This window comes from Fundulus heteroclitus, chromosome 2 (assembly GCF_011125445.2).
Source record: "Fundulus heteroclitus isolate FHET01 chromosome 2, MU-UCD_Fhet_4.1, whole genome shotgun sequence".
NCBI lineage: Eukaryota > Metazoa > Chordata > Actinopteri > Cyprinodontiformes > Fundulidae > Fundulus > Fundulus heteroclitus.
In genome coordinates this window covers 30,527,724-30,552,528 of record NC_046362.1, presented here as the reverse complement: position 1 = coordinate 30,552,528, position 24,805 = coordinate 30,527,724, and the positions used below count along the sequence as shown (strand labels likewise).

At 41.0% G+C, this 24,805-nt stretch overlaps 1 protein-coding gene across 3 annotated transcripts in view; it reads right to left on the bottom strand.

Moving 5' to 3' along the window:
- Positions 1 to 3,320: 3,320 nt before the first annotated feature.
- btbd10a (BTB (POZ) domain containing 10a) overlaps positions 3,321 to 24,805 on the bottom strand; it is a 28,731-nt gene continuing 7,246 nt past the window's right edge. For 2 of the 3 annotated variants that reach the window (XM_012867567.3, XM_021318971.2), the window contains exons 2-8: positions 18,657 to 18,940; positions 18,243 to 18,564; positions 15,665 to 15,767; positions 12,275 to 12,395; positions 9,526 to 9,723; positions 7,310 to 7,420; positions 3,321 to 4,280 (exon numbers count right to left, since the gene is read on the bottom strand). In XM_012867567.3, the coding sequence (XP_012723021.2) occupies positions 3,805 to 4,280; positions 7,310 to 7,420; positions 9,526 to 9,723; positions 12,275 to 12,395; positions 15,665 to 15,767; positions 18,243 to 18,564; positions 18,657 to 18,876 (1,551 nt within the window). In that variant the 5' untranslated portion in view covers positions 18,877 to 18,940 and the 3' untranslated portion in view covers positions 3,321 to 3,804. Of the gene's footprint in view, positions 4,281 to 7,309; positions 7,421 to 9,525; positions 9,724 to 12,274; positions 12,396 to 15,664; positions 15,768 to 18,242; positions 18,565 to 18,656; positions 18,941 to 23,451; positions 23,781 to 24,805 lie in introns of those variants that run through there. The other variant, XM_012867566.3, reaches the window with a different exon arrangement.

Below are 24,805 nucleotides of genomic sequence, written 5' to 3'. Positions count from 1 at the left end.
ACAACGTAGCTCATAACTGTGAAGTAAAAGAAAAACCATAGTTTAGAAATAAAAAAAAAATTAAAAATGGTTACCGGTAAGTCTTTTAGGATTTGCTCTACCAACTTTGCACATCTAGAGATAGAAATTTTTGCACATTCCTCTTTGCTCTACAGTCAAAACTCTGTCTGGATGCAGAGCATCCGTAAGCGCCACTCATCAGGTCTTCCCAGAGACTCTTAATGCTGGAAGGAAGCCGCTCCTCTGTAGTCTTTTCAAGCCTGTCACAGGTTTTCTTCCTGTATTTAGCTCCCTTCACCTTCCCCGTCCCTCCTGAAGAAAAGCCTCCCCACAGCATGATACTGCCACCACCATATTGCACGTATCCTTTTTTGCAGGTCGGCCAAATAGTTGAATGTTGTCCTCCTCTGACCAGAGCCCCTTATTCCACATGTTTACTGCGCCCCCTACAGGGCTTGTGGCAAACTGCGGCTCATAGCTTTCGACAATGGCTTCTTTTTCTGGACGAATTTGCTTAAAGGCCAGATTTGTGGAGTGCACGCATAATAGTTAACCTGTGAACGGATTCTCCCACCTGAGCTAGGCATCTCTGCAGCTCCCCCAGAGTTACCATGGGCCCCTGGTTGCTTCTCTGGTTTAGGTGTGGGCCATGTCTTGGCGGATCTTTTCATTTTCCATAGATCGGTTGAACAGATCTGCATTATTTAAGGGCGTCAAAGTAAAGGGGATCGAAGACAAACGCTTTGAATTTTTATTAAAGCATTTAAAAACCAGATGTCTTTTTTTTTTCTCCCCTCTTCATTATGCGTGACTTTGCATTGGTTTATTACGTGCAATATTGTGAAGTTAGTGGTTATAATTTCACCGAATTTGGCACAATCAAAGGATATTTAAACATGACTACAGTGAAAATCTACCGGAAATGAGGTTTAGTATAAAGTTTTTCCAAAAAAAGTTTTAGTTATCAGATTTCAGTTTGTTTTTTTTTGTTGTTGTTTTTTTTTTTTTTTTTTTGTTTGTGTGCATAATTCATATAAATAATTAACTGCAGAGAAAACTAAACTGATGCACATGATTGGAAATTGGGATTATGAATTAGGAAAAAGGAGCAGATTGTAACTCCCTGCATTTAGATTTCAGGGACAAACTGCTGCTCCTCTGAATGTTCGTGTTTATCCTGTAGCTTAAACGTTTTACTGATGATTTAAAAAAAAAAAAAAGGCAGCTCTAATTACCAGGATCGTCCTTCTGTGCTGTAAAATGCATTGCTTCACTATAATACTAAGTCGAGGCGACCAAAAACAACCAAACACACATTTTAACCATCATCTGCTGAAGTGGCGCTACACGTTTGACTAAACCTTACCCAGAGTTCGTCTTCGCAAAGCGCCTTGCTGGTGGGAATCAGAAGCGTTATTTTCCATGCAAGCAGACGGTCTTGGTGCCTAAAATCTGAAACCTTTTGCAGCTCTTTAGGTTGTTTTTATTTTCCTTTTTTTTCCTCCTCCAATCAGAGAGCAGCTGGCGAGGCGCGCGGCGGTTTCTGATTCAGCGTTTCTACACTACAACACAAGCGTTTCCCTTTTTGTTTATACACTCTCCCCCCCACCCTGACAATGTATCAAATCTTTAAATATTATCATGTTAAGAGTATACTTTATGCAAATATATATGAGTATGATGAGTGTGTTGTATGTATCAGCAGTGAAATATTTTTAAAATAAAAAAACATTTGTTTCTGTCATAGCAGGTCTCCCTTGTCTTCTCTGTGGGGTTTCCACCTGATGGCCTGGCTCAGCCAATCAGAGCGGCCCGGTTTTATTTTTAAGTGATGTTGCCATCCAGCAGCAGGGAGATCTGCCTCATGGCCGAGCAGAAGGAAACAGGACTTCTTGTACTGTCCTGTACTTCTTGCAGTTGAGGATTTTGAAAGGTAAAAACAAATTATCCAAGAGGCGTTTTTTTTTTTTTTTTTGTTTTTTTTTCCCCTCCTCCTGACCCAGAAAGTTATTTAAAGCCTGAGCGAGCACTTTGAGCTCAGGCGTTAAATAATTAAGGTTTCTGGGGGAGCTGTTTATGCAGATTTGATTTCCATTTCTGCAGCAGGTCCTCCCCAGCTTTTCTTTTATCTTCTGCCTTGTTAAGTTCTGCCTTGAGATCATTTGAAACATTTCTGTTCGTGTGCTAAAACCTGAGCGGAGGCCACCAGGATGCGCCGCTCATCCACAAGCTTCATTCGTCCAGTGGCAGGACTGAAACTCTGTCCGCAGAGTTTCTTTTCAATCTTGTTTTTGTTCTTTGTACATTTGGGCTCAACGTGTTTGAGTTGAGGAGAGAATGAAGTTTAATCCTTTTGGAAGTTGGAACAGTAACAGGAAACCTTTTTTTTCTTGTTTAACCCAAGATTAAATGACTGACATTGCATTTCTGGTGCAGAGATCCTGCAGCTGTCTGGGGAGGTCAGGTCAGAGAAATATATGAATAAAATTAAAAAAATGCTTGTTTTTCCAGATTTTAAACCCAATCTCATTGTTCAAATGTCATCCATCCATCTAGTCCTCTAATTGTCCTGCTCCCTCTGTCCATCACGGCAGCTGTTCATGTCCACCCAACCATCCACTTATTAAAGTATTTGAATCGTCTTAGTACTGAAAAGTGCTCCGCACTGCAAAAACTGAACTAAAAATAAGTAAAATCATCCTTACATAAGTATTTATTCTTGATTGGAGCAGGTAAATGAGATTATCTGCCAATGGAATGAGTATTTTGACCTCTAAAATACGATAATTTGATATATTCATACTTTTTGATAAATTTTTTTTTGACGTCTGGACCAACTTGGACAAGCAGTCTCATTATTTCTCAGTAATCATTAAAAAACAAGGTCTGATTCTAATTTGACTTTTCTGAGTTGGAAAAGACGATTTAGGCAATTGTTTAATTTTGTTTTTTTACGTCTGGACCGACTTCACTTTAGAGAACAGAATCAGAAATAAGGGTTAGAAAAAGCAACTATTTATCCATTTATCCACCTTACTTTTCCCATAAAGATACCGACCTGAGAAACATTTGAACCAAACTCCAGATAACGTAGGAAAACATGTTTTGCTGACAAGCTGACCTAAAGGTTCTTATTTACCTGAATCACGTCAGAGAAGCGTCTAAATGTATAGTTGGCATTTATTAATCGTCTAAAGACGGCAGTCTCAGCATTCTTCGGCTTTAATCCATCACCTTCCAGCTCTTTGGGGTTTTTAGGCCTTTAAGCAGCTTCCTTCGCAACGCTGAGGTCAGCGGAGCAGAAAATAATTTGAACAAAGCTTCTTGTGAATACAGTTTTATTTAGAAAATGTACAACATCTCGTGTCCGCAGCAGTGACGATAAACCAACGCCGAGTTTTAAAAAGGAACTCAAACGGTAAACGGGAGTGGGACCTCGTCGGTGTGTAAAACAGTTTTTTTTATAAAGGACTTTAAATATTTAGAGAAAAGGACTCTTCATGTTTTAATATCTAATAAACTATGAGGCACTGAAACAAAAGAACCCATGTGACTGCGGCCCGTCTCGTCACATTAACGCGGTGAGGACGGCTGCTGATGTGCTCCAAAGCTCTGCTCTGATTGGGTGATGTGTCGCAGCAGAAGGCAAAGGGGATAGGAGTCTGTTCACATTGTCAGGAGGTGCTTTTATTTTGACGAGTCGGGCTGTGTGCTTGGCAGGAGCCAGTCTCTGTCAGACCCTCAGCTCCGGCTGCAGCTGTGTGATGAGAGCACTTGTCGTGGGCGTGGCTGTGCAGCAGCGTGTCACGCTGAAGGGGACGGCGGGTCGGGGTCCGGGTCGTAGTGGTACGTCGCCTGACGGTGTCCGCCGCCGCTGCTGCTGCCGCCGTGTGGCTGCTGGTTGCTGCGGGGCAGGTGGTCCTGCTGGTTGGGGCCCTCGTAGGGCGGCGGCAGCTGGGCTCCTGGGGGGTTCTCTGGCGCCGGGCCGATCAGCGGCTGGTGGAGCTCGTTGGGGCCCGGCGGCGGGGGCAACGTGTCCAGCTCGTCCACCTGCGGGCCCGGCGGGTGCAGGACCACCAGCTGGTCCTGGGGAATGTCGGCGGCGGCGGCGGCCAGGTTGGTGGTGGACTTGGACTTGACGCACTGGAAGTCCACGTGGCGGCTCTTCCCTTCCTCCTTCTCCCAGGACATGCGGATGAAGGGCCGCTGGACGTAGTTGTAGATGACCTCGGGGCGGCCCCCGGGACGCCGCTTCACCTTCTCCTTGTAGGTCGGGTATCCTGGCGGGGAATGAAGCAGAGCTAACATCAGTAGGGGTGGGTATTACCAAAGAAGTCACGATTCAATTCGAATCACGATTCACATGCCCCGTTAATGGGGAGTTTTTCTTCCCACTGTCGCTTCATGCTTGCTCAGTATGAGGGATTGCAGCAAAGCCATGTACAATGCAGACGACTCTCCCTGTGGCTCTACGGTTCCCCAGGAGTGAATGCTGCTTGTCGGGACTTTGATGCAATCAACTGGTTTCCTTATATAGGACATTTTGACCAATCTGTATAATCTGACCCAATCTGTATAATATGATTGAACTTGATTTTGTAAAGTGCCTTGAGATGACATGTTTCATGATTTGGCGCTATATAAATAAAATTGAATTGAATGATCCGATTCTATCACGATGCATCACGATACTTGAATTATTGCTACGTATCGCGATGCATTGCGATATTTTCACTGAACACTGTTCAGGGTTCCCGCGGATCCTTAAAAAGTCCTAAAAGGCATTGAATTCTTGTAATATAAAACTAAGGCCTTAATTGGCATTAAAATGTCTTAAATCAGTCTTTCTTAGGTCTTAAAATTGTTACCAGGTCATAAATAGGATTTTATTTTTGTAATCCTTACCAAACAGTAAAATAATTGACACAATTATAATTTTTTTTATTTACCAAACGGCTCAATGTAACCATTATTGGTTTCGTCCCGATAGTGGAACCGATAAAAACTGTTGCGGCCGGACCATAGCTGCGAAAAGAGTTGGCACTGGTTATGTTGTGGTTTTTAAAACTGATTTTATAGTTTATTTTAGCAGGGAACAAAACAACGTTTGTGAATTCAGTTCAGTAGTTGTTAAAAATATATCTGTAATTTGTGTGTTTTGTAGCTTTCTTCCTATATGGAATGTTTTTCAAAATTTTAAACATGTCTACTTGGCCAGAAAGTAATGGTTCATGTTAAAATAAACATTTGAGTGAAGTTGGCGCAACCTGGTTTATCTTGTTTATCGTGAAGTTGGTCTTAACTTTTTATTTCAAGTGGCATTAAAAAGTCTTAAAAAGTCTTGAATTAACTTGCCTTATGCTGTAGGAACCCTGCTGTTAGAAAAATTACAGCCAGTACCAGTGGCTGACTGGCTGTGTATGGATAGTGTCTTCAATTGATACATATCTGAAAGAAACTGAATTCATACATAGCTGTATTTATTGAAACGACTTTTGGAGGTATTGCCATGAAAACAAATATTACTATTACTGGAGTGGACACACCGACAAAAAGTGCTTAGGATTTATAAAACTTAAAATAACAAAATAAGGATAATCCGTGCCGTTTACATGGCCTCAGTGGTCCTTTAAACTAATTAAGTTGTATTCCACTTGTTTTTGGCTGATGTTCGACAACCATTCATGCAATTTTATTTTATTTTTTATATTAATAATCGATACTTGGCGTCAAGAATCGATGCAGTAGATCGCGAAAATTAGAATTGCGATGCATTGTCATGACGATTATTTTGCCCACCCCTATACATCAGCGGCGGCATTCTCACTTACAGTGAGTTAGGAAACAGCTAAAATTCTGTAAAAGTTTCAGAATCAAGTATTACAGCAGAGTCTGACTCTCTGCAGGAGTTCAGTCTACATGCTTTCATTTCCTGCGTCACAACCTTCCTCGCCTAGAGGAGGTACGCCTTTTATCAGACTGAGTCATTTAAAGGGTCTGTTGGCATCTTGAGGGAGGCAAGGAGTCAAAGAGCAGAGACGAAGGAACATCAAGCTCTAATAATATCAGGTCCCTGTGCAGCAGTTCTGGGGTTTTTCCCTCACTGCATCGTGTCAAACATCCAGTTTTGATCCCACATAAAACTCCTAAACCTCATGGGAAGCAAATGTCAGAACGGCACAACTTGAAACCCATCTGACCCAAAAGGAGCGGCCCAGAGAGCGTCGATCAGAATCGGCTGAAAACAAGCGAAAGAAAATCGTTTGAATTCTTTTCTACCTGCTCAGGAATATTTTAATGGAAGAGATTCATTTACGTCTGAGAAAGGGTCCCAGACGTTTGTCTTGATGAGGGGGAAAAAAATAGTTCACCTTTTCCTAACTTGATGGGTCGAATGTTTTTCTGTTTTGTTGGTCTAAAAAAAAAGAAAGAAAAAAAAAAAAGCCAAGTTTCCAGAATGGTTCTGTTGGAGAGCGGCAGGCTAAAAGGAGAACACCACTTTGTTGTTAGCTGTACCGAACATTCCCATCTGCATCCTCTGCTCCACTTATTAGCCGCTTATTAAGCGGTTGTGGAGCCACAGGAAATTACTCCACACTCTGGACCGCCTGGTTTAGGTTAAAGCGTATTTAACCCGGACCAAACTCTAAAAGAGAAGCTTTGGCCAGACGGGAATACTGTGGCGCAGCGACTGACGTGCCCAGATGTTCGCCACATCTTTCAACTTTCAGGCGTATTTATTTTGTTATTCGTCCAGAAAAACTAACAGATCTGTTTAAATACTAATAAACGGTCTCCAGTCAGAACACGCTCAGCTGCAGATGGTCCACGGTGATCTAAACCTTGAATAAACTAATATATCAAGATTTTTTTAAAATAGGTGTAAGATGGAATCATTTTATTTATATCGAGATGGTCTGTGTTGTGTTATAATTATACTTTTATGTATTCCAGTAGGTTATTTTCCAGCTGTTTCACATGTTTTTACCTACAGCTGTTAGTTGAATATACCTGTGAGACATCCGGAAAAACGCTTTTTATAATTACCTTATAAAAAGAAAAACATAAATATTGTATATCAGCATTCAGCCTAAAAATATATATAAATTTGTAAATCTTTGTTCTACAATAAACCATTTTTAAATAGTTGCTCCCTGATTAAATTATACTAAAAATCTCCAGGAATTAATTTGTTTCTTTGTTACATGACAATGGTTTGGTTTAAATTGGCACCAAATGAGTTTAAAAAAGAAACATCTAGATGCTAAATACTGATTTTAGAAGCAGTTTACCCTTTAAAGCAAATTACCTTCTATTCCCAGGCGGATCTTTTTCAGTCCTCTGTCCTTCAGCACCGATTTGGCCACGTCTCTGTTCTCGATGTATTTGAAGAAGCGATAGAGTTTGGTGCTGTAGATGACTGCAGAGGAAAATTACAGTAAACACGCTGATCCGGCAGAATGTCAAAGCTAAAAACTTAAAAAAAGTGTTGTTTATGACGAGAATTTTTCCTGTTACAAAAGTTTGCATCACTCCTTTCTTCTGCTGAATTTCAGACCTGAGACACAGACGACTTTTCCACATTTCCTCGGTTTGTTGAGGGAAGTCCCTCTCTGGGCTCTGAGCACCAGGACACAACTAAGAAGTCTCTGTTGGTTTACTTGAAAACAGGGATTTTAACGTTTAAAAGCCGTGGCTGATGACTTCAGTGTTACATTTACCTTAAATATTAAAGAAGTTACAGCACAACTACAAAGGCGCTCCACTTGTAAAACAATACAATTAAAAATCTTAAATAAGGAACTGAACTGTCTATAAAAGGCATTTGTCAGTAAATTTGAATGTGCGTTTTGATGAGGATCGTTGGTCACATTAAAAGTACCTTTTGAAAATAACCTTTAAGCAGGTATTAAACACACTTTTCATTAGAACCACATTTTTGCTTTAAAAGTTTTTATTGCTCTGATGTAAAAGTCTAAACGTTCAGATAAAAGAAGAAATGAAATGCTGCGTCTCCGTTAGCTTTAAGCAGAAAAGCACCGCAGCTAACAGAAACAAAAGTGTTGACTTAGTGGACTAAGTCGCTGAAATAAAGGACCTTTTCAATAATATTCTGATTTATTGAGCTGTAAACCACTCAAAGTTCCCAGAACCAGAACTGAACTGGTAGCTGGTTGAAAACTGAGCAAAACGGGAACAGCGTCAGTCTAACTTCACACAACCCGTCACTTTAACAGCACATTTCTATCACGTCTGTAAATTTTAAATTTTTCTTTTTATGTGATACTTAAATTTGAGCCATCGCTCTTTAAGTCTTTTCACCGACTTTCAAGTAAAGCTCTTTGTATCACCTTGTGTATAAGCGGCGGTATAGAAACAGGCTTAGTTTGCTTTAATAAAGTAATAACGTTGATTTACCTCGGGTGGCCGGTACTCTGCCACCTTTAGACGCGTCCCCTGCCCTACACACCTGAAACACCAGCATGGAGTCACGCTCTGCTGATCGCCGTCTAAAAGCTGCAGGGCAGAGACCTCTGATGTCTCTGCTCTGTCTTTTCTAACGCCCAGTCGGTCGAGGCAGATGACCGTTCATACTGAGCCTGGTTTTGATGGAGTTTTTCTTTCCACTGTCGCCTCATGCTTGCTCAGTATGAGGGATTGCTGCAAAGCCATTTACAATGCAGACGACTGTCCACTGTGGTTCTACGCTTCTCCACACTGCAAAAACGAAACTAAAATAGAGTCAAATTTTCTTGTACTGAGTGCATTTGTCCTTGATTTGAGCACGTAAATAAGATGATTTGCCAATGCAATGAGATTTTTGCACTTAAAATGGGAACAAGTCATCTCTAGCATCTTATTACAGGTGCAGTATATCTAATTATCTTATTTTAGGGGTCAAAATACTTATTCCATTGGCAGATACTCTTATTTACCTGCTCAAATCAAGGACAAATGCACTAATTTCAAGAAAATTTTACTTATTTTTAGTTCCGTCTTTGCAGTGCAGGAATGAATGCTGCTTGTCAGGACTTTGAAGCAATCAACTGGGTTCCCTTATATAGGAAATTATTGACCAATCTGTAATATGATTGAACTTGACTTTGTAAAATACCTCGAGATGACATGTTTCATGAATTGGCGCTGTATAAATAAAATTGAATTGAACTGAATGTAATTGCTCTGCCTCACTGAAAGCAGAGATGCTGAAAAAAACCTTCCATGAAGGGAGTTTGGTGCTGATGAACGCGGCCGTTCACGGTTAAAGTGGCTTTGGGAAGATTATTGATTATTATTGATTATTAATTACTGAGCCGATGTGACATGTGAATTTCTCCAATGTGAGATCAATAAAGCCTTTTTTATCTTATCTTAAGAACGACGTTGGGAACTGGTGTGGAATCTAAGCGGGTTTTAGCGACGGTTTGTATCCGAACCGCCCTGTTTCCGTTAACTTAAGCTGCTAACCAGCCCGAGGCGTCGCCACGTTTCCCGTAATCAAACGGCTCAGAGACTGAAGCTCACTCTGAGAGTACTCCTCTCCCATCTGCGGCGGGTACTCCTCGTCCCAGTCCACCACGTCGTCGTCCGTCAGCACCACCACGTGGCACTCCCTCTCGCCGCTCTGGGCGCTGGCGACCATCAGCGGCAGCACCATCTCCTCCAGGTAGCACTCGAACTGACGGCGGGCTCCGTCGTTGGACAGCTCGTGCATCAGGGCGCCTGAGCACAAACATCCCATCTCAGATCATCACAAGGCAGTTTTTAAACTGTTAATATTTAGATTTAGAAACTTTCTAATCTTCATGCATTGTTTTGTAGAATGTAAGCAAATGAAGTGCATTTTCTTCGTGTAAAGTAATGTTTTTTTAAATAATTTTTTAATGCTGTTGTGCTAAGGATTTTTCATTCAGGTCTCTACGCTGATGGCCTGAAACAAAAGCAAAAAAGAAATAAATTACAGATGCATCTTTAGAAGAAAATAAAAAAAAAAGAGCCTCAAAAGGCATCTCTTTTTGAAAGCAGCTACATTATGTAAAAGGGATAAATTAATACCGGTACATAAAATGAATTATAGATGAAAACTTTGTAGCATCAAACTCCTAAACAAGATTTTGTACAATTGACTGACAAAATAAAAAAATAAAAAAAACAGAACCTTAGGTTATGGAGCATTGAGTGACAGATAAAATTAAAACAGCTCTGTGGGAGTAATATTGCTCTAAAACAACGAGGAAACAGCAGTAAAATCATAATTTTAACTCAGTCTTTGTAGCTCAATCCAAAGAGAAGGCTACAGACCAGAGGTGGGTAGTAACTAGTTACATTTACTCAGTTACATTTACTTTAGTAACTTTCTGAACAAAATGTACTTTTAGGAGTAGTTTTACTGCACTGTAATTTTTATTACTTAATCATCGCTACTCTTGAGTAAAATTTCTGGCTGCTCTGACTGTGAGTAACTTCAGGAATAAAGAACAGACTCCTTTAAAAATGCACCAGAGACAAAAACCTAAAAGTTTATGTTAAAGTGAGACTTTTATTTGTACATATGGTGCACAAATGTGTTTTGTATCTGCTGAGCTCATTGAACCATTTGGGGGTCAAATTAACGTACAGTAAACAGTAGATATGGTCACTGGAAGTACTTTGCACTGTTCTAATATACTGTATGTATGTAAGCATTGCTTTCAAGTTTAATGTTTAAATACATTATTTAGAAAAGTGTTTATTCTGCCTGAATTTGTTATTTTGCAGTTATTTGTATATATTTTTTATTTTTATTTAGAATACCAGAATTAACACATAATGTTATTTTTGTTTGTCCGATTAGATCATTTTTAAATATTAACTGATCAGTTGCTATGATTAGTTACTTAGTACTTCAGTCGCCTTCTTACTGAATACTTTTTTACATTTATATGAGTAATTTCTGGGCTGACAACTTTTTACTTTCACTGGAGTAAAAATACGTTGAAGTAGTTCTACTCTTGAGTAAAATCTTTGGCTACTCTACTCACCTCTGCTAGACTTTATGAACTCTTTATATACATTAGAAATACATAATTTGATTGAATATGACTTTGACGTGTTGAGATGACGTGTTGTGAATTGGTGATATAAAAATAAAATTTAACTGAGTTGAATACATTTTTATATGCACATTTAAAAAACTTAAACAGCTTTTTAAATGTAATTTTCATGTACTTTACATGACGACTTTGGCCCAATGACCACAGGAAATGGGACCGATTAGAGCATCTGCTCACATTTATCTAGTCTGAGAAACAGCTAATATTCCCAAAACAACAGTTTGACAAAGAAAACAGATTTATTGAGCATAAAACTGCAGTGGTTTCTGAACAGAGAGGTTATAATTAGTCCTTTATGAAGCGTTACATAATGTTTCAGGGACTCGACTTAAAACCAGATTTAAAAGGTTTACTGTAAAGACGGAGGTGAGAGGAGCCGTTAACCACTGGAACCTCCTGGAAGGATTGCAGCTTTGACTCAAATCCAATCTGCAGAGACTATTTATTCAGACATCCAGTTGTTTAAGTCTTTCACTTTTATAAAAACAACCGCAGAAGTTTTCTAAAAGACCAGAAATTGATGCAAAATAAAAAAAACCTGCAAACTAAAGCTAATGAAGAGACCCTATGGGGGATAAATTAAAACCGCTTTCTTGTAGTTTTTTTAACGAGCAGCAGATCTCACAGCTAATCATGACCTACTTAGAGGCGCGCCAACATCAGCAGAGCCGCTCCTCCCACACACTCGCACGCAAACGGAGCACCAACACGCGCGCCGTCAACAAAAATATCCCACTGCCAACTCCGTGGAGCCGCAGGATGCTGCAGTAGCAGTGAAAGCCGACGGCGTTTAAGCAAAGAACGTTGTTTGTTTGGACTTTTTCCGCTGCGTGATCTTTACCCACATGATGTAAAAAAAAAAAAAAAGCTTTGATCCTCAGAGGCAGGATCAGCTTTACTGGCCAAGTTTGGGACTTTAGTTTCATTCGGTATAAATACCAGACTACACATCACGTTAAATTCATGCTTTTCTTAATAATGCGAGAGCCTGACGGAGAAATCCATAATCTGCGATGAAAACAAATAAATAAATGAACCAAGCTCTATTTTAAGGAGCGCAGAAGGAGCGGAGGACTCACCAAACTGTGCATGGACAAGAAGGGGAACTACATTACGCTCGACGCCTCACACGGTGGAGGAAAAGGTGCGCAGGAGCGAGGCGGAGGAGTCCGTGTACTCACTGAGGTCTCGGCACTTGATGGTGCTGTAGTTGAAGGAGATGCAGAGGTAGTCACATGCCTCTCTCAGCTCGGGAATGGAAACGCCGTCAGGGCAGCGGATTATCCCCGACTTGTAGTAATCCTGCCATTTGCACCGGCACAGGGAGAAACAACAACAACAACACACACAGTGAGGAGGACGGTCATGCGCGCGCACCAGCAGAGGAGGGAAAACAAGACGCCATTATTAATGCTGCCTGGCAGAGAGAGAGAGAGAGAGAGAGGGAGAGAGAGAGGGGAGGAGGAGATAAGGGGGAGGGTTGGACAGCAAGTGATAAAAAGCAACGACACAGAGAGAGAGAGAGGAAGGGAGAAGGGCTAAAGAGCCAGAAAAAAAAAAAAAAAAAAAAAGATGATGAAAGCAAAAGCTGCTGACGTCACTCCCCTCCCTCCATTGAGACTCTCTCAGCGACGCTTTCCCAGGAGTTTCTACTGATGGAAACCAGAGGAGACACTCTGGGCACACAGGACACAGAACCTTTGGCTCCGCCCACTTCCTGTTCTGCCTCACACGTCTCCCTTTATTTTCCTTAACGTCTCCTGACATCCAGATGAAACCACATGTTTACATGCACCATATAGAAGGACGACCTTACACCCCCCCCCCCCTCGGCCGTCTGACTATAAATCAGAGTAAAGCTGTTCAGCTTTAGCTCAGTTAGCAAAATTGTTTCCATTTACTAAATGCTAAAATAATGAGATGCATTTTTTTTTACGACGTTCGCTAAAGTCTGAAGCTTAAACATACTGACATTACTTCCCTTTTAACAATGTGTGAAAGTCGGGGTGATGATGTCATGGCTTTGTTAGCTTCTGACAGCTTCAGTCATAGCATCTGATTTAAATGCGGACATACTTCATCCACGTCATCATCATGGAAAAATCTAACAAACTTTCACCATATTCCACATTTCTATTTGTTGGTAGTTACCGTATTTTTCAGCCTATAAGTCACTTTTCTCCATAGTTTGGCCGATCCTGTGACTTATATTCAGTGTGACTTTTATATACATTTTAATGGTAAATCATACTGACCAAGATGAACCAAGTAGTAAACATTACCGTCTAGAGCCACAAGAGGGCGTTCTAGGCTTGTCAAAACTATATGCTGCTCCTGTACTACTAAAAAATTTTATAAAACATTAACTTATAAACAAGACTGAACACATGCAGATATGTTGTTTCACTGTTTCAGTCTGCATTCATGCAGAGGAGCGTTCTGCGGTGCAGCGCGAAGGAAAAAGACTGCGACAGAACCCAGTTACTGTGCTGTCTGTGAAGCTAATAACAGCTAACGCTACACATTAGCTTTATGCTGCTCTGAAACATCCGTGTCATACTGTTAGCTTAGCATGTAGCACCGTTCTGCTCACGGTCTAATTTCAGCGTAATAAGACCAAACTGCTCTGACGAGAACTTTCCCGGCTGGAGTTGCTAGCTTGTTATGCTAATTTACCCCATTCATCCTCCCAGGTATGTTCCACGTTATTCAGCCGATTGTGGATGCAGCTGTGTAATTTAATAAGTTGTGTTACCAAGTTAAATGTCCGTTTTTAGTCTTGAATTGTGTGAAATGAATTTGTAAATAAATGAGACATAGTCCGGTGTGACTTATAGTCCGAAAAATACGATAAATTACATTTTTGGAGTGGCCTAGTCAAAGTCTGGATTCAAATCCAATTGGAATCCTGTGGCATTGCCCTAAGCAGGACACTTATGCTCAGAAATTCTCTATTGTGGTTGAATTAAAACAATTCTGGAAACAAATGGGAGGTTAAATTCCTGGGCAGCAGAGTTAAAAGACATATTGCAGGTTTAAAGGGAAAGTTAAGTTTTCACGTAGGTTGGTTCTAATAACCGTTTTCCTACAAAAAAAAAAAGAATCGTGTGAACTTTCAAATTTGCTTAGTTTATGTGAAACATTTACGTCTGATCAAACAAAAAAAAGCTAAATTAGACTAAATTTGTGTACTTTTTTAAACGTAAGAAACGATAAATTAAAAACAAAACATGATAAAAATAAAACACTATATAAGAATTTTTGTTCTTATTACAGCTGGGACCTTCATCCGTATTTCTGGAATTAGAATTTAGCAGTAAACTGTGCAAAAGACCTTTTAATTACAGCATTTATAAACATTAAACCACTGTTTTCTTTTATTCGCTCCCATCTTTTTTGGTGAAAGAAGAAAAAAAATGTCTGACAAACCATGGTGTTATGGCTGCAGTGGGTCTCTACCTTATTTTCCTTGTAGGGTCCAGAGACAGGCCTTCTGCAGGTGTTATGTATTGCCCTGATTGGTGCTCTGCTGCTTTAAAGATGCTCTGCATGCAGCAGAGAGGAGGCTCTCTTCCTGCTCTCCCTCCTCAGATCCCCATTTGGTTTGGTTTGTAGTTTATCTTATGGTTGGGTTTTCTTAGGTTTGTTTTGCATTTGCTTATTTCTGGTTAGTTATGGGTTTTGCATTAATCCATTTTGGTTTCTTATTTTAGGTATTCTCTCTTCGGGCTTTTATTTCTTTAGTATAATTTAATCATTTTAATTTAACCAGTAAATCCTTGTGTGGTCTCCTTTGAATAATAAGATAATGAGAATGAGATCCACTGACCAAAGCTAATTAAGATAAAATGGCTAACAAGGTGGTTCGGAGTTCCGACATCGGGAGGCTTTATTTTAACATTTTTATTTTAGAATGAATTTCTGTTATAGTTCAGGGAACTTCATTATACATCGTCTTACAGCTGGTTCCCAATATAAAAGTTAAAGTCCAAAACTAGAGATTTCTGAGAATAAATTACAAAACGAGGTGGAAAAAGGCAGAACCTGTTCAAGCAAAAATGACTGAAAATGATATCAATCTGTTCCTGAGAGCTCTGGACCTGAACACACTAAAAAAAAAAAAAAACTTTTTACTGCATCCAGTCCAACCAAATGGACTGCCTTAACACAAAATATATTTTTACACTGAGCACTGTGAAAGCAAGAAGTGACGCTGGAGTGAAGCAACGCGTCCATGGAGAGCTATACGTGAATAAAACATCAGAGTCTATGAAGCAGAACGAGCTGGAACTCTCTGTGCCCCGCGGGAGAACCGGAGAAAACAGAAAAAGTTAGGAACTCTTCAGGAGAACTGGAGCAAGAAAAAAGGGACAAAGGCCGGCGACGCAGGAAACAAAGGACTGGACAGAGAAAGGAGGAGATGGGTTAATGGGAGAGAAAACGTGATGGAGGAAAGGAAATCAGAAAAAGGATAGAGTAAGAAAAGAGAGCGAGGAAATGGAGGAGAAAAAGGGTAAAACAGGAAGCGAGGCAGAGAAAGACAAGAAAAAAAAAAGTCCATGAGATCTCACCAGGATGGCCCGGAACACGGTGGAGCTGATGCCGTCGGCCACCTCAAACTCTCCTTTCTCGTTGGGCCGCGTGAAATTGTTGTCCCGACACGAGCCGAACATCCTGAAAGCGAAGTACGCGCTTTATTCATAAAACACCGACACTGTTCCAAACAGCTGAATTCAGCAGGGTGACTGGGGATGGTTACCCAGAATGCCATGCGGCCATTTAAAAAAAATCACAGCCGTCTGCTTCTCTGCATGGTTTGCAGAAGAGTTTTACATCAAGTGAGCATTAGTTCGCTGATTTAACGACTCAGCGTTTTCACAAATAAATCTAAGTGCTTTCCATCATTACTTTACCGCGTAGTATTTCACTGTAACATTTTATTTATTTATTTTTTTGGGGGGGGGGACTCATTTAACAGATTCTAACAGGTGGGCTCGTGTTTATTTACCATGTGTGTATAATAGGGTCTTGTTTAAATTAGATTTTCTTCTTTCAGATGTTCACATTATATACGCACATTGCTGATCATTTTGGTTCTTACCAAGATAATAAAAACAGCTTTGGATAATTTATCTTGTTTTAAGAGTAATTTTTTTTTATTTTAAGTGTTTTATTTTACACTTTAACTTTAAATGAAGGAATCTTGCCAAGTGAAATTATCTTGCTGCATGAACAGATAATTTCACCAGTAACCTTTTCCACCGACTTAGCATTTTTATCTTGATTTTGGAAACCCGCTTTTTAGAAGTGATTTAAATGGGATAAAGTAAAAACTTTTGGGTGCACGTTAACCCATGCAGGTACACAGACTAATGCGTGGAAAACGTTGAAGGCAGAGAACTGTTCTGGACTCAGAGTGCTTCCAAACCTGAAACGGGTCTTCTTTCAAGGACAGTTAATCACTGAGATTAACCGATTAATCCAAAAATGTATTATTTGACAGGCTGTGGCAGGCTTACACTGATTATTTATTATTTATTTATTGATTATTTATTCAATAAACTATCAGACTTGAGCGCGTTACAGACAAATAACTACAGTATTCTTAAATGACTCAAGGCTGGTTTACACGGCAGGATTTTTAGACGATTTTTGTCCTGACCCCCCCCCCCCCCCCTTATGAGAGGCGCCGATTATCAGCGTGTCTCTTAAGATTATCGTAGGAGAATCTCCTGCCGTCTGTTAAGAGTAACCGGGTCCGCTCCGATCTTCAAATCGGGGATATTCAGCATGTTGAATCGTCTTACCCTGATATCCTAGCATTTGTGGTGTCCCCAGAGGACAAACGAGCACCTAAACTGTTTTATTTAAAATCCTGCCGTGTGAATCAGCCGTTAGATCAATTGTCGGGTGACAAAAAAAATATTTTTTTCATTTATTTTTTTAAACAGAAATCCTTCAAAGCTGGAACATCACAATCAAAGGATTTGAAGGCAGAATTTTGAGGCACTTATCAGCGTGAAATCTACCCGAGTGTTTCTGGAACAAAACGTGCCCAAAAGCTTAGAAATGCAGGTAAAGCTTTGAGTCTACGAGGCTTTTCTATGACTGATATAGGGCTGGACGATAATTCAATAACAATATATATCGATCGATAAACGTGTGGCGCGATAGGAAAAAAAAGGGTCGATAAAACTTTGATGACAGTTTTCCTTTCTTGCTTTCATCATATTAATTGATGCTACAGTCACTACTTCCTCTCGGCCAATCGTAACCACGGACCCAGGCACGCCGTCACAAAGCACCGCCCTCTCAAACCACAACACAGAGCGCGTGAATATGTTGCAGCAAGGAGCGGTGGAGGAAACGGTCCCAAAACGAGGTTTTACTAGTTCGCCAGTCTGACAGAAATAAACCAGTGATTTGTAAAACTTGCAAGGAACCGGTAAAAACAAAGTCTGGTAACGCAACCAACTTGTTTCATCACGTAAGCCGCTCACACCCGCAGCAGCACGAGCCGTTTTAGCCCCGCCGCCGCTCCGCGTCATCTTCGGAGAAATCTTACGGAGCTTCTTCCAAAACAAAGCAGGTATAGCAGCTAAACTGGGCTCCCTTCTGTGTGATAAAATGGTATTGGTATATTTATTTTGGTCATTTTACTGGTCACTTTAGTTTATTCTTTGTCAGTATTTAATAACAACTCAGGTCTCTCAAGTTATTTTTCATTAAAAAAAAAATCTGTTATGGTTAAAAAAGTTGGTGAAATAAAGATTTAATTGGAATTCTGTGTTTGTGTTCTTTATTAAAATTAAATCATTTAGCAATATCATAAAATCTCCAGGCAGAGCTGCACATAAAATATGGTTTTAAATATTTTCAATAATTATCGATATCGATCAATATGCTTTTTTTTTTTTAATCGATAAGCTTTTTTTCTATATCGTCCAGCCCTAGACTGATCTATAAAAAAATTTAAAGATAAATGTGATCTTTATCAACACAAAAAAGGGTAAGAAGTGTTTAAATAGTTTTTACTCCCTTAGAGTAAGGCTAGGCATCATTTTAAAAACCAGATCTCAAACACTGAGCTTTAAAAGAAGCCGTCGTCTTTGTGATGTAATGCAAAGTTTAGTTTTGGGTGTTGGTTACCTGCCCAGCATGGTGTTGGGTTGAGCTGTGAAGATGGCGGGGTCCACCACAAATCTCGTATTGTCCACAATGAGCGTGACTCTCTCTCCCGGCCGCAGCCCCCCGCTCCGGTGCTCTTTGCCGCCGAGGTCATAGACGTAGATCATGTCGCAGGGCCCCTGGCCCAACATTTTGGAGTGGTGGTCTGCACCGGGGGGGCCGAACGGCCGCGGTATGTGTCCCCCAATCAGAGCGCCTCCAACATGTGAATAACAGTGAGAGACTCTGGGAGGACGTGGGCTGGACGACCTGGAGGAGGAGCCTCCGTCACCGCGCTCCCGATCTGTGGGAGGGAAAGGGAGGCGGGATGATGGGAACGCCACTCGTTACGTACTCTGAGGTTCTCCTGAACGTTCTGCTGAACGTTCTGCTTACCGTGCTGTCTCGTTGGAGACGTGATGTTCCTGATGCACGGCGTGAGCTGGCTCTCCCCTCTCTCGTGCGAGGAGTCCCGCGAGCGATCACCTGAGCGCCGCCGCTGTTCCCTATGATGCTCCGCTCCTCCTCCTCCTCCTCCTCCTCCTCCTCCTCCTCCTCCTGCTCCTCTGGTCCCAGCGACGGGCCCGCCGCTGGCTCCGGCCCCATACAGGCTCATGGTCCTGACCTGATGGCGCTGCAGCGGGCGGGTGAGGTCCGACCCAGACAAACCACACTGCTCACTTGTGGAGAGACGGAGCAAACATACAGAAAATCTCTGTGATGAGCATCTTTTGGGTCAGAAGACGTCATTTGTGTTAAGTTCACATGAGCTGAGAAACAATAAACCGTGATTAGGAATAAATGCTAGTAAAATAATCATAATATCAATGGCCTTTATAAAAAGGTTCGCACAAGAAGAACATAAAAAGAAGGAAGGAAAAACACAGACACGACAAAGAAAGGAAGGAAGGAAAAACAGCCATAAAAGAAAGAAAGAAAAAAAGAAAGGAAGGAAGGAAGGAAGGAAAAACAGCCATAAAAGAAAGAAAGGAAGGAAGGAAGGAAAAACAGCCATAAAAGAAAGAAAGAAAAAAAAGGATGGAAGGAAGGAAGGAAAGAAGGAAGGAAGGAAGAACACAGACATGATAAAGAAAGAAAGGAAGGAAAAAAACAGCCATAAAAGAAAGAAAGGAAGGAAGGGAAAACAGCCATAAAAGAAAGAAAGAAAAAAAGAAAGGAAGGAAGGAAGGAAGGAAAAACAGCCATAAAAGAAAGAAAGAAAAAAAAGGATGGAAGGAAGGAAGGAAGGAAGGAAGGAAGGAAGGAAGGAAGGAAGGAAGGAAGGAAGGAAGGAAGAACACAGACATGATAAAGAAAGAAAGGAAGGAAAAACAGCCATAAAAGAAAGAAAGAAATAAAGAAAGAATGAAAGGAAAGAAAAACACAGACATGATAAAGAAAGGAAGGAAAAACAGCCATAAAAGAAAGAAAGAAAGGAAGGAAGGAAGGAAGGAAGGAAAAACACAGACATGATAAAGAAAGAAGGAAAAACAGCCATAAAAGAAAGAAAGGAAGGAAAAACACAGACATGATAAAGAAAGAAAGGAAGGAAAAACAGCCATAAAAGGAAGGAAGGAAGGAAAGGAAGGAAGGAAAAACACAGACATGATAAAGAAAGAAAGGAAGGAAAAACAGCCATAAAAGAAAGGAAGGAAGGAAGGAAGGAAGGAAAAACACAGACAAGATAAAGAAAGAAATGAAAGAAAAATGAAAAAGGTTTCTTTCTTTCAAAAGAAGGAGAGACAGAAGGAAGGGAGGGCAACAGTGGGAAAGGGCATAAAGTCTGCAAATCAAGAATCAAGAGACTTTATTGTCATTATGAGAACTTAGCTAAATTAATCAGAGACTCTCGGCTTAGAAGAGACACATCACACACAGACAAGTTAAACACAAACTAGATACTGTTATGAAGTTATGAAAACAGGTAATTTGTTGTTACGAAGGCATAAATCTCCTGGGTTTGACTTTACAGCAGGAGATCTGGTTCGGTTCTATGTTGTGTGTGTTTTAGCGCGTCAACAATCCTCTATTGTTAACACGGTTGCAGTATAATGGGAGACACTTGACCTCCGCCCCCCCATCTCTTTCTGTCAGATTAACCTGGCTGTATCATGTCTACAGCCGCTCCAGAGCGCATTGCTGTGTAGAGCCGTCGTGCTAATACCAAGAAGTCATTTAGAAAAAGACAAACGAGCTGAAATGGAAAGAAAATTCTCACATTATGGAGGCTGAAAAAGTCGATTTGCAAAATGCCTTCACCCAAAGTCAATAGGAGCACAGCTACCTATTGATTTTCTGCAGGATCCATTGAATGACTGAACATTGCAGCTCCAATTTAACACAGCAGGGCCAACAAACTAAAGGCAGCTTGTCTCGTATTAAATCTTAGATTCTATAATTGTATATAAATGCCACATCTCCACACTTTTAGCAATAAATATCAGCTCGTCCTGCGTCAGCTAAGAAGCAAAATAGTCCTCAACCGACGGCAATTTTATAGGGAGGCATCGTCTGATGCAAAGCTATTTATGTAATATTTTCGTTATAATAAACTCCTTTAATTACTGTACCCTGCTCAGCATCTCTGCAACGGTGCAGCTGACAATTTAATCAGCAGCACGGAGCTTTTATGGCAGAAACGCGTTCAGGTCTCAGTAATGAAGCGGAGCCGGCTCTCATGGGAGGAGCTGCAGTGAAATGTGATAACCACGCACTGTAAAAGCCGAGAGACGACCGACGGAAGAGACGTGAGGCGTAAGGGCAGACGGGAACGCTCCTGCTTCACGCGTGAACAGTCCAGCTTTAAATTAATACCTCTGGAACTTCCTAAATATCTTGATGTTAAGCGTTGTGTAGAGGAAAACTGAGCTGGTTGACTAATAAAGATGATCAATAACTGAGTAAGAGGCCGAGGACGTTGCTTCAACCCTCTGTTTCCACACACAAGACTTTAGTTACCTCCAGGTGCATTTTAATACATGGGAATGTCATTCAAAAGTGAATTTATTTTCAGAAATTAACTGTATCCAAGGATATTAATGGAAAGTTTAGTGGAAGGAAGATATGTGGCAGGATAATCACAAATCTGAGTGCCAGAACTGTTCCGATCCTCGTGTTAAACCACTCCTAAACCAGAGACAGCATCACAAGCATCTCACAAGTGTTGGTCAATTTACTTTGAAATGAAGGTAAATTCTGTATTTCATGTCAAAAATCATTTTATTTATTTTTTTTAATAGGACTGGGGACCGTCTAATGACCTTGGTATCACCGGACCTTAACCACAGGTTAGGGAATATAACAGGTGTTGTCAAGAGGATGGTGGGAGACGCCACAACCAACCGTACAGACAAACTAAAAAGGTATTAAATTCATTAACTCAATCTAGACTTCCTTAGAACCTCAGCAGCCGCGTCACGGTGATGCAGCAGATCCTGCAAAAGCAGCCCCGACAAATCACTGAGTGCATATAGAGACACATGGGCACACCTCAGTAGTACATTTCAGTTTTAAACCACATTTTTTTTAATGTAAAATCCTTTTACAAAAGACAGAATTGTGTTTTTTTTATTAGAAGTAAGCCATAATCATCAAAATGAAATAAATAAATGCTTGACAGATATCAGTATTTTAAGGGAATCTATAAGTTTAACTTTCTGAAACAATTAACTGCAAAAAAAAATGCCTTCCATGTTATTCCAACTAAGTAGCACCTCAATTGTTTAATGGAGTCTAGTTAAGTAAAAGAAAAAGGCTCCTTGGACTTTGGCGGACTCCTAATTGCGCTGGACGGCCGGGCCGGTCCTGCTGCTGAGAGGAGCGGCTGCCTGGCAGACTGATCGAGTTGCTAATTGGTTAACCGTCTGGGTGAGCAGGCACGGACAAGAGTGACAGGACAGACCGTGATGAGGCAGGACGAGCGAGCCCATGACAAAATAAAAAAAAGGTTAGGCAGCGTGGCTGGATACAGTCCGTGATACAGATCCATCTGTCTCACAACATTCCAGTGGTCTGACAAATTTAAACAAAAAGGGCAAAAAAATAATAAGTTTTTTATTTTTTATTTAAATCTGCAACTAAATAAATAAATTTTTAATTGAATTAGATCAAAATCTGCCCCATGTCTACAGTGACAGCATTTAATCTTTGGCAAAACAAACCAGCAACACGGTGCGGTTCTCTTTTTGGCAACGTCCTTGAAGACAAGGGGAAATGGAAGTGGAAGAAAACACTTACACACCTCAGCTTCTGCAACAGCCCGCTCAGGTAAAGCCTCTGAAAAGAGGAGGAGAATGACAAGCGCTCCGTTCCTACCGCCCTTTGCAACGATGCTGCGGTGACTTGACGCCTGACGGAATATGCGGACTGCAGAAAGGTGGCTTTCCAAAGCTCAAAAAACAAAAACCCTACACAGTTTACCATAAATTGGGGGGCGACACAAACACGAGGGTCGCGCAGCCAAAACCGGCAGGGAACAAAAGGCACGCAGGAGGCGATATTTCATTGAGGGCATGCATGTTTTACCCAGCATTGCAGATTTCAAACCTCCACGATGAAGGAGAGTGGCTAAAAATGTTTCACCCCTAATTTTCTTCTACTGTGTGTCGAACAGAAAGGTGTCATCATTTTATTTCTCCTAGTAAAAAAAATAAATAGAAAAAACAACAGGTTAATGACCTAAGGTGCTTTGAAAGGCAACTTCCTAGACTTATTTAAGACAGAATACCTCAGACAGAGATGCGAGGCGCCCTGGGTTGTCTATTAAAAGCATGAGGTGAGAGTCATGAGGGTTCGGGGTCCAATCAATTATTTAGGGGGCTGCCGACACCGACACAGGCGCAGAGGCTCTGTAGGAAAATAGGGTGAACTCAACAAAAGGATCAGCTGCCATTCATCTACAGCAAATTAAAAAAAAATGCATTTTTTGCAAAGCAATATAAAAAGGACGTTAGTTGCATCGTTGAATGTTAATGCAACACACACACACACACAAAAAAAACAAAAAAACAAGAGAGTCCCGTGGAGGATGGGACTCAGGTCGCTGTCTCTCCATCGGTCGCTCCTGTAGTTATTCACAAACAAAGAGCCGTCCGCTGGCAGCTGACAACACAAACCACCATGACGGAGCTAAAACCCTAATTTCCCCCGCTTTTTATTTTAATTTTTTTATTTTTAAAGGATGCGCACGTACCGGTCGGTTTCACCGGGCCAGGAGAAGACGAAGCAGCAGGGAACCAGCTGCGGGATGACAGCGGCACAAAAGCCTTGCGCTCCTCCGAACAAAGCGGGCTTGCCGGCAGTTTCAGCATCCTCGCTCATTACTTTCCAACTTCCTCAGCATCGTTTGGGGGGCAGACACGCCGGACTCGAGCTCGCTGACAACCACCCACCCGGCTGAACGGAAGACGCTTCGAATGCGTCCGCGAGGCGAAAGGACACGCGCTCCGGCCGGTCATTCAGTCACCGCGAGGGACCCGAAAAATGTGAATGGCCGCGTGCTCGACTGAATCAAGAGTGATGCTGCCTTCGCGGACTACTCGTAATGCGCAGTTGCGGGATCTTTAACGCGTTTGACTGGGGGCATGACATGCTACTGCCTGGCCGTGATATATTCGGTCCGGTTCATCCCAGGATTTAAAGTTAAAAACACGCACGATTTGGAAATGAAGAAAAGAAAATTGTGAACTATATTGTATGGGAAATTATAGATTCGTAAACAAATAGTCAATGTATTCCTAGACTTAAAAGCAGGGTTCCCACACCTTGGTGAACATCAAATTCAAGGACCTTTCAAGGGCTTTCCAGGACCAATTTCCTCAAATTCAAGGACCACACGTGGCGGCATTTACCTACTGTGACCGCTGAATATGTTATCATATTTTAATACAATGCAAATTCAATAAAAGACTAAACGGCATAGAAGTTGTTGGGTCAGAAGCAATGCAAGAAAGTAAACTTAATTTATAGCCTACATTGATATTGATCATATTCATAGCCTACATTTATATCCACAGTACATGGCTATGCCATACTACATTACATATAAGATGTACATTAGCCTATTAGTCAATTTGTTTCACTTACTTTCATCTGTGATTAAGCTAGTTTTTGACTTTGACTCTGAAAAGTCGCTAAATATAGCGACAAAGTCGCTGAGTTGGCAACACTGCGTGAATATAACCTATTGGACGCACGTAGGCCTAAACCGTAGCCTACCAACTAACGAAGAAGAGCGAACATACTTTTGCAAATTAAAAGTCTGCGGAATCAACATCATTTTAAAAGATCGTGTGGTAGTAAAATAATGACACGAGTCAATCCGTGTGAACTTTCAACCCCACAAAAAAATTCAAGGACTTTCAAGGACAAGGTGTTTTTTGGCTGTTTTCAAGAACTTTCAAGGGCCTTGAATTTATTTTTTCAGATTCACAAACTTTCAAGGATTTCAAGGACCCGTGGAAACCCTGTAAAAGACAATATGTCATGAGCAACAAGACCTTTCTCTGCATTAGCCACAAGCAACAAAAATCTCCTGTAGATAAAGG